We start from the raw sequence: 10,000 nt of genomic DNA on the forward strand, positions 1-10,000 counted from the left end.
CTTTACCTCAATAGCCCAATAGCAATAAATAACATATAAAATACAAATAAACAATAATATTGTTAATATACTATAACAATAATATTCCATAATCATCATCATCGTCATCATCATTTCATAATCTGCATGTACACTCAAACATTATGCACTACATTCAAACATTAAGCACCATATTCAAGTCCTACCAAAAGCCTATTCAAAATGCATGCAGTCTTTCTATTAGCAGGAAACTAGAACTGGAACTACAACTCCCAAAATGCACTGCGGCAAACCAGGAAGTACGTTACCTACGTTAAATACCAGTCCGCGATTCACTTCAAACATTTATAAAGCTAAAGAAAGTAAACACGAATGGACACGTATTTTACAGCAATGTTATAAGTCGAAATGTTAGCTTTATGACCCACAGCTTTGCCACTGCGTCAACTTATAACTTTGGAGCATAACGTTATATTTATCAATTAACTTAACTGCTTAGAGCCACCGGAGCATAGCGTTACCTTTCACATGCAACGGACATAAACACAGCAACAACATAGCAAGGCGACAGTAGACAACATCAAGCGTACATCATAAAAGCAGACAAGAAACATTTGAAATTAAGAGAGCTTACCAAGTGGCTGCACACCGGGTTGAAAGTCATTACAAACTAAATGAATCTCGCGCTTCCTTTTCACGTAGTAAACACCGGTCACATGTCCTCACAGTACACTCCTCTCTTAAAGAGGCACTACAGTATTGGGCTGCTAAACCTCAAACGTTTCTCCATAAGTGTTACTGGCATTTATAAGCACATATAGCTCTGGCAGGTAAACATCTGATCGCACATGTAAATAAGAAATAACAAAACTTCACAAATGACAAAACTCCACAGAAAACACAACACCTCCCACTTAAGTTCCTGATCTTATGATCCAGGGAACTTACCAAACTCACTTAAAGGACCCCTCTTAGTGAAATTTTTTTTTTTTTTTTTTTTTTTTTAGAACCCTTAACTTTGCACGATATCTATATGTAAGTGTCCGATGAAGGCACGACCGATGGTGGAGCAGTTTAGTCCAATGTCCAAGTCAATCACATCCCTTTGGCAGGTGTGTGGTGTACTGCCTGGGTATGTGAGGTATGGGATGTGCGTGCTCTTCTTCATGTATGTGCAATGTGATTGGCCTGGTGGCAGCGCTAGGCTTGCACCAACCAGCCAACTGGGGTAAGGGTGGTAACAGGGTGACAGGGGCTTGGCCGGTGAAAGAGAGGGGTTTAGGAAGAGGCCGGTGTCATGGCGGTTTGGGTGGATGAGTTTTGTCCTCCACCGGGAGAAGGACCACCAGTCTTCTCACGTCTCTCCTGATAACAGTCATGGGCAGTGAAGAACTCCTCTTCTTCTGGCCACCCGCCAGGGAAACCGGAAGGCCAGCGCACGTTGCAATGTCAGCATCCCTGACGATCCCTTTACTGTCAGGATAAACTGTCAGAATCCGGCCCAGGCGAAACTGACCTCTCAAAGCATTTGGGTCAGCAATCCAGACGAGGTCGTCGACTTTGACGTTCCTCTCTGTCCGATGCCACTTGTGTCGAATGAACAGATTTGGACCAGCTAGTTCCCTCCACTTTGCCCAGAACCGGTCCACTCCAATTTGAATAGCCCTTAGACGACGCCAGGGATGAGTCTCTAGGTCAAGCCCTCTGGTGTCTCCTCCAAGCGATGCTCGACCCAGTATGAGGGAGTTGGGTGTTAAGTACTCGACCGAGTCCTCCTGTTCTTGAGCTCTGGCATCAATTGGGCGTTCGTTTGTCAGGTTGGCTGCCTGGTAGAAGAGAGTTTGGAGCTCCCCCCATGTGAGGGACCCTGTAGCTCCTCCGAGGCTCATGAGCGCCCTTTTCAAAAGCTTCACAGCTGCCTCCGCAGCTCCATTCCTATGGGGTGCATCTGCAGGGTGAAAATCCCACTTCCATTCAGTTCCGTTCTTAGCGGCTACATCTTCTATGGACGCAGCCTGCAAGCAAGCCAGATGTTTATGCAGCTCATGCAGAGCCGGCTTGGCGCCAATGAAGTTGGTGCCTCTGTCGGACCATAATTTCCTTGGATGCCCCCTCAGAGCAACAAAGCGGGAGTATGCTTGGAGGAAGCTTTCTGCCGACTGGTCATCGGTGAGGTCAGCATGGACAGCTCTCGAGGCCATACAGCAAAAAACAATGCCCAGACCTTCTTGCTGGTCCTTCTTTTAACTGCGTCTTTCACCTCGAAGGGGCCAAAAAGGTCGAGGGTTGCATATTCGAATGGGCTTGCTCTTTTGGTACGCTCTTGAGGGAGATCACTCATTACTTGCTGGCACATCTTGGCTCGTTTCTTTCTGCAGGTGACACAGTTGTTCAGGACCTTCTTAACTGTTCTTCGTCCCTGCATGATCCAGGCTTTCCGTCTTGTCCGTAGAAGGGTAGAAGCAACACCTTCATGATTTTCTTCATGTGCCTCCCTGGCCAGTAGGGTTGCGAGCCACGACTGGCATGGGATTAGCGGTACAGACACTCCATCCTCATCCCAGCATTGGATTCTCCCTCCGCAGAGCAAGAGTCCTGTCTTTTCCTCCTTATGAACAACCAGGCGATCAAGGGTTGTGTCACGGAACTCGACACCATCTTGAGCTGCGAGAGCTAGATCTTTGAAAGCTGTTGCTCGTTCCTCCACAGACAGGTATGGTCTTGCCTCCCACTTTGACCGAACTGGAGCCTGGCTGTTACCCAGCCAGATTCCTACTACTCGTCTCACCCAGGCGATGGTTCCACACAACCGTGCCAGTGAACTGAACCGCCGGGGGTCCACAAGGTGTACAAGTGCAACACTGGTTGGGCCTGACCATTTCCTGGGCTGGGCTCCTGCTGTGACGAGTGCCGAGAATGCCTTCCTCCGAAGTCCCCCGATCTCAGCAACAGAGGGGTTGATCTCTCTGGCAGTTTTCACAGGCCAGTCTGATTCCGGCAACTTCAAAAATTCTGGGCCTTCCTGCCAGACTGATCCTTCAGCAAGCTCCTCAGGGGATGTTCCCCTTGTGATGAGGTCGGCAATGTTCTGCTTTCCTTCGACCCACCTCCAGCTATCTACTGATCCAGCCTTTTGGATTTCTCCAATCCGGTTTGCAAAAAATGTCTGATAGCCATAGCTATCCTTCTGGATGGCTCCCAGAATTGTCTGACTATCGACAAAATGAATCCACTGATCAACCTTGATGTAGCAGTGCTTCACGAAGTATGTCTTCAGGCGGGATGCAAAGACAGCCCCGCACAGCTCTGCTTTAATGACATCACCTTTCTGGTCTAGAGGGGTGAGCTTGCCTTTTGATTCAACCAACTTAACTACGACTCCATCTTCTGTCTCCCACCGTAGGTAAAGAACGGCGCCGTAGGAAGCCTCACTACCATCGGAAAATGTGATCCCCATTGGGCGGCCTATGGCTCCATGAGGTGTGAGACTCCTGTCGAATCTGAGTTGGCCAAGTCTCGCATACTGCTCAAAAAGTTTTATTGCAGCTTCTCGAAGACGTGGCGAAAGAGGGTCGTCCCAGGTGTCCTTGGAAAGATGGTCTCTTCCTGCTTCCTGAAAGGACTCTCGTACGAGCATCACTCCTCGTTGCTTGGCAGGCGAGGCCAGGCCAATGGGGTCATAGAACCCTGCAATCTGACTCAGCAGCGTGCGTCGGGTAAGAGGTTCGGGGGTGCTGCCTCTGATCTCATCCTCTCGTAGATCCAGACCGGTCCTCATCTTTCCTCGCCTCCTTGAGAAGTTCACCGACGTCAGCACACGGAGTTTGTCAGATTCGGGTTCATATCCCAATCCCAATGCCTTATTCTCTTCATCCCGCATCTGGTTGGGGAGTATCAGGGTCTTGGGCTCTGTTGACCTGACATTGCTGGAGTCAGCGGGTTTCTCACTCCTCCCACTTTGGCCTGTCAGGACCCAGGGCTTGAGGGAAAAGCCACCTGCTTTTAGGATTTCTTCCACTCCTTTTGTCAACCTAACCAGAGTTTGGAGATCATCATGTGATGTTAGGACATCGTCCACATAGCAGTCCTCTGTCAGGATCCGGCGCTCTTCAACCATGGACGAAAACTGGGGCAGGTTTGCCGTTTCTCTCATAGCAACCTGAGCGATGCATCCGGCAGGCTTGTCGCCAATGTTGACCCTGACAACAGCAAACACACCAATTTCATCTTCGGGGTTATCCCTCCAGAGGAATCGATGGAGATGGACCTCCTCGTCCTTCAGCCACACAGAATTATACATTTTCTTCACATCGCCAAGAGCAGCATACAATCTGCTTCTGAATCTCAACAAGACACCTCGGATTGGGTTGAGGACATCAGGGCCTTTGTGCAGGAGGTTGTTCAGGCTCAACCCTTTAAACTCCTGGCTGCTGTTCCAGACTATCCTCACTGGCGTTGAGCTAGAATGAGGATTTGGGGCAACCAAATGGCTGATGTACCAGATTGGGCCATTCCACCCTTCGATCTCTTCCTTTGTGAGCTCGATGGCTGCTCCTCTTGATACCATCTCAAGGATCTGCTCTCCATATGCTGCTTTCCACACAGGTTCCCTTGCCAGCCGAGCCTCGGTGTTCCGGAAGGTTGCTTCCACTGCTCGGCGATTATCTGGCAGAATTGCAGGGTTCACTTTCCATGGGTAGGCCGCATCCCAGTGAGGGGCGTCACTGTGTTTGTCCGCTAGCACATAAGAGAGACAGTCCTTTATCTTTTCTAAGTCCCTTTCTTCTCCAAGGGTCATCTCTCTGCCTCCCGGAGGGCACTTGCTGCACTTGCAGCTCCCGCATTTCGGGTCACACGCTGCCCCAATACTATCCCACTTGAACCACTCAAACACCTCCTTGTTTGTGGCAGTGGTGCTGCCGAGGGTCACTTCTTCCATCCTCATTGGGTCCTCACTCAGGTCTTTGGTGTCCACAAGGACCTCTTTGTACACCCTTGAGGATGTCCTCATAGATCTTGCAAAGTGAGTTTCAGACTGGTGCAGCGTTAGGTCGACTACCTCGAAGAGATCAGGGTGAGTACCGCCAACAGTTTTGCCCAATGGGCCGTCCCAGAGGACTAGATCTCCCTCCAACTTGAACGGCTGTGGAACTAAACGACCTTCCCTGTGGCTGATCAGAAGATCGATGTTCTCAGGGCGGACCAGCTTTTCTGCAGCAATGTCAGGAAAGATTTTTTGCAGTTGTTGTGGAGTGACAGGCTGACTTATCTCTGCAATACTCTCCAGGCCGTAGCAGAGTAGTTTGTGTTCCATTACCGTCCCCTTGATGGTCTTCACTCTTAGTCGCAGGGAGTACCTCTTGGTTGTGACTGTTGTTGTCATTCCTCCTATTCCATGGACAATTAATTTGATGCTCTCACCAATCAGTCCAAGGCGCTGGGCAGCGTTGTTTGTTATGTAGTTGGTGTCAGAGGCAAGATCAATAAGAGTGCCTATCAGCTGGCCTGAGTTAGTTGTCACTTCCAGTAACATCAATATAACTGGGTACTCTTTCAGTCCACCTCCAGCAGTGCAGATTGTGGTTGAGGCTTTGTTGGAAAATGCCTTTCTGAATTCTGCTCTTAGTTCCGGAGTGACTTTCGCCAGAAGCTCTTCTTGCTTGCTGGTCAGCCCGAGGCCTTTTCTCTCCATCCTTTTGGTACCTTGCACCTCGTGGCCAGCATCTTTCTCTTGAGCGATGGACTTGGGGCAGAGCAGATAGTGGTGAGGCTCGTCTTTGCGGCAGTCCATTTTACTGCAGAGGAACTTTGGGTTGCAACGGCCATCCTTCAGGTGGAAGCACATGCACCGATTGCATATTCCATGGGTCTTCAGATGAGCCTTTCTCCTCTGGAGATCCATTTCCCTGAAGACTTTACAGGCAAACAGCCTGCCAGCATGTGTCTCATCAGCACAGGCAGTGCACGAGCCCAAGCGTGGCTTCGACTGAGGCGACTCTCTTTGACCTAAGGTAGCTTTGGAGAACGCTTTCTTGACTCCTCTTTCTGGCTTGTCTGCCGGGCCTTTCACTGAGGAGCTTCCCTCTCTTGGGCTCGCCTCCAGCTGATCCAGCTCTTCCAGGATTACCTCCTGCTTCTTCAGGAAGCGCAGTAAGCAGTCAAAGTGGTTATGTGGAGCGAAACTGTTCGCAGACTTGGTCTTGTGCGTAATCCATTTCTCCTTCAGAGAGCTTGGTAGCTTGCTTTCAAGGGACTGTGCTACCCACCGGTTCTTTATGACCTCCTCTTCTCCCAGGATCACAAGGTTACTAAGGGCCCGCTCCACTGCTTGGATCAGCTCAATCGCTTTTCTAGGGTTATCTCCCTTTACGGGGGGTAGGCCCTGAACCTCTTCAGATATCTTCAGAATGATTTTCGCCTTGTTACCAAAGCGGTTGTCGAGGCGCCTGAACATTTCATCTGCTGACGCACAACTGGACAGAACCAAGTCTTTCTTCACCCTGTCGCTGAGACTTGCTAGGAGATGGAACCTTGTAACACCAGCCGTCCTCTGTGGGTTCCCCAGCTGTTCCAGTTCTTCCCACTCAGCCTTCCACCGATAATAGTCGGTCATGTCTCCCGAGAATGTGGGCAGACGTGTTCTTTCAAGACTGATCTGTGGTCTGAAGCCATACGCCCCGGGATGCAGGCCAAGGATGTTTTGTGGTGGAGCATATGGAAATGCAGGTGCTTTAGGACTGGGTACAGGTGTTACACTGGGGTCTTCAGGGGCTTTTGGAGTCTTTTGGGGCTGCGTGCCAGACTCGCTCTGTTCTTCATCAGAACTTGCTTCAACATCTTCGTCGACCTCTTCTGTCCGCTTCACCTTTTCCCAGCTCCGCACCCAGTCATGTAATCTGTTGACCAGCTTGTATAGCTGCTGCTTGTAGACTGTTATCTTGGCTCCAGCGACAAGACCTTCCCATTCAAGCACCTTCTGCTCAAGCATTTTAATTCTCTCCAGCAGACCCTCTCTCAGGACTTGAAAGTCTTCCTCCGGCAACTCTTTCACTTCAGTGTTCTCCACTTCAGCACATTTCTCCTCTGCACCGTCAGCGTACAATTTAAGGTCAACATAGGCGAATTTGGACCATAACGTCTCCTTAGCGAGCTGGAGTGTTTCTGTATAGGTGGCAAGGCACGTCGCCATCTTCTCCTCTACGTGAGCTACTTCTTTTCTTGCTTTTTCTTCCTCGCTTTCCACTTCTCCTAGCGCATCAACATATTCGAGACCAGCGTCGTGCAACTTTCCAAAGTCCACACCAAGTGCTCTGATCTCGTCGATAAGCACCCTTTTTTCTAGGAGGTCTCCAGTGAGGGACAGCTTTTTGGCTCTCTTGTTGAAAGAGCCCTGTGCTGTTGAGCGCTTTCCTTTTAGGGCCACTAATTCTTCCGAATCCATCTTCCTTTCCCTGCACTGACCGAGGCGCTGCTACACAGAGGGGTCTATTCGGCCTCTTCCTCTTCCTTTGGTGCTTTTTCGCTGGTCAATGCTGAGAGGGCGGTTGCGGGTTTTAGCTTGACGTACTCCGGCCGTTGGTTTATTACTGTTCCGTGTTCTCCCCACGGAAAGGGCAACCCAGTGTACATAGGATACTACTCAGTATTCCACATTTGTTTGTTTATTTTTGTTCAAAAGGGAACCAGGTAATAAACCTGGAATAATAGGAAATGCAACGTTTCAATTTCCATGTGCATACTACAACCAACACAGCTCCCCAGTTCTTTACCTCAATAGCCCAATAGCAATAAATAACATATAAAATACAAATAAACAATAATATTGTTAATATACTATAACAATAATATTCCATAATCATCATCATCGTCATCATCATTTCATAATCTGCATGTACACTCAAACATTATGCACTACATTCAAACATTAAGCACCATATTCAAGTCCTACCAAAAGCCTATTCAAAATGCATGCAGTCTTTCTATTAGCAGGAAACTAGAACTGGAACTACAACTCCCAAAATGCACTGCGGCAAACCAGGAAGTACGTTACCTACGTTAAATACCAGTCCGCGATTCACTTCAAACATTTATAAAGCTAAAGAAAGTAAACACGAATGGACACGTATTTTACAGCAATGTTATAAGTCGAAATGTTAGCTTTATGACCCACAGCTTTGCCACTGCGTCAACTTATAACTTTGGAGCATAACGTTATATTTATCAATTAACTTAACTGCTTAGAGCCACCGGAGCATAGCGTTACCTTTCACATGCAACGGACATAAACACAGCAACAACATAGCAAGGCGACAGTAGACAACATCAAGCGTACATCATAAAAGCAGACAAGAAACATTTGAAATTAAGAGAGCTTACCAAGTGGCTGCACACCGGGTTGAAAGTCATTACAAACTAAATGAATCTCGCGCTTCCTTTTCACGTAGTAAACACCGGTCACATGTCCTCACAGTACACTCCTCTCTTAAAGAGGCACTACAGTATTGGGCTGCTAAACCTCAAACGTTTCTCCATAAGTGTTACTGGCATTTATAAGCACATATAGCTCTGGCAGGTAAACATCTGATCGCACATGTAAATAAGAAATAACAAAACTTCACAAATGACAAAACTCCACAGAAAACACAACACACACACAACCACGCACACACATACACACATTTTCTCACTTATAGATTCTCTTACACATCTGTCTCTCTTTGTCTCTCTTTCTTTCCTTCTTTTAATCTCTCTCTCTTCTCTCTCTTCTCTCTCTCTCTCTCCCCTATCACTCTCTCTCTCTCTCTCTCTCTCTCTCTCTCTCTCTCTCTCTCTCTCTCTCCCCTATCACTCTCTCTCTCTCTCTCTCTCTCTCTCTCTCTTCTCTCTCTCTCTCTCCCCTATCACTCTCTCTCTCTCTCTCCCTCCTCTCTGTCTCCCTCTCTATCTCTCCCTCTTTCCCTCTCTCTTCCCTCTTCTCTCTCTCTCTCTCTCTCTCTCTCTCCATTCCTCCATGTCAGAGGTTTTAAGCCGTACACAGTACACTCTAAAAAATGCTGGGTTATTTTTTCAACCCAAACGCTGGGTTGAGGCTGTTGGGTCATTTTGTTTGGTTGTTTTTACTCATATTGGGTCATTTCTGTAACCCAGCTTGTTGGGTTGATAGTTTATCACTGCTGGGTTGATAGTTTAGGGCTGTGCTCCCTACTGTCCCCCACCTGACGTGGAGTACACTACCCAGCACCAGGGTGACTTCAACACAGCTGCATAGTTATTTGAAGGTTGAGGGGGGGGGGGGGAATCGTCAGGCAGGCAGGCAGGCAGGCATATTCTTTCAACCGTCAAGTCCAGCAGCTGTCAACATGCAATGGAAATCAGGTGATTTCGGAAGGTATGTATCTGCTTTTATTTATTTATTTATTTATTTTTTATCCAGACGGATTTTAAAAGTCCACCCAGAGACATACCCTTCGTGATATCAAGGAATATTCTGCCTGCCATTTCGTTCAGCTTCAAGCAGGTTAGCAGGTGTCATTCCACTAATATTAGCTACTGTTAATGTTAAATCTACACAAATACAGACTCATAAAAACATAGTTCTGTATTCACTGGGTAGGAACTGCTGAACAGAAACAAAACAAACTTTTACAACGAACTACAATTAGCATACCAGCAGCTGGTAGGTAATGTTAGCAGACTTGGAAACTTTATGCTAATTAAATATGCTTCGTGGCTAACGTTTGTCAACTAGCAGCTAGCTAACACAGTCAAGTAGTCTCTTCACAACACGTAACTTACGATAATAATCATGCCGTATGACATCGTATTAAATCATTCAGGGTAGCCTCATATTATAGCCATGTAACTTACTGGGTGGTTCTTGGTGGTAACATTAACTTGGATTCACTAATTGAATAATGTGTTAACATTAGCTAGCTAACGTTATCACTGCTGAACTTATGTTTGTCAGCCTAATGTTAGGCTAATGGTAATGTTGTTATCAAGCTCATCTGACATAAACGCA

General features: G+C 47.5%; 2 protein-coding genes across 2 annotated transcripts in view; one reads left to right on the forward strand and one right to left on the reverse strand.

The window, feature by feature from the left end:
- nhsl1b (NHS-like 1b) overlaps positions 1-10,000 on the forward strand; it is a 169,948-nt gene that overhangs the window by 21,336 nt on the left and 138,612 nt on the right. The gene's annotated exons all lie outside the window — the stretch shown is intronic.
- Positions 2,313-8,501, reverse strand: LOC143110221 (uncharacterized). The gene is made up of 3 exons (XM_076273109.1): positions 8,243-8,501; positions 2,768-7,674; positions 2,313-2,351 (listed from the first exon to the last, which is right to left on the reverse strand). Exons 2-3 carry the CDS (start codon positions 7,418-7,420, stop codon positions 2,313-2,315), a joined length of 4,692 nt encoding a protein of 1,563 aa, XP_076129224.1. The 5' UTR covers positions 7,421-7,674; positions 8,243-8,501.

This window comes from Alosa pseudoharengus, unplaced genomic scaffold (genome assembly GCF_046254945.1).
Source record: "Alosa pseudoharengus isolate Yale_2024_CS ecotype anadromous, Long Island Sound unplaced genomic scaffold, YU_APseudo_1.1 YU_APseudo_1.1_scf_7, whole genome shotgun sequence".
NCBI lineage: Eukaryota > Metazoa > Chordata > Actinopteri > Clupeiformes > Clupeidae > Alosa > Alosa pseudoharengus.

Excerpts from the sequence above, each read along its gene's own strand:
- LOC143110221 (XM_076273109.1), bottom strand. The coding sequence starts at position 7,420 with ATGGATTCGGAAGAATTAGTGGCCCTAAAAGGAAAGCGCTCAACAGCA. Across the intron at positions 2,352-2,767 it reads TGTGTGGAACCATCGCCTGG|AAAGAAACGAGCCAAGATGT; the intron begins GTGAGACGAGTA and ends TGTCACCTGCAG.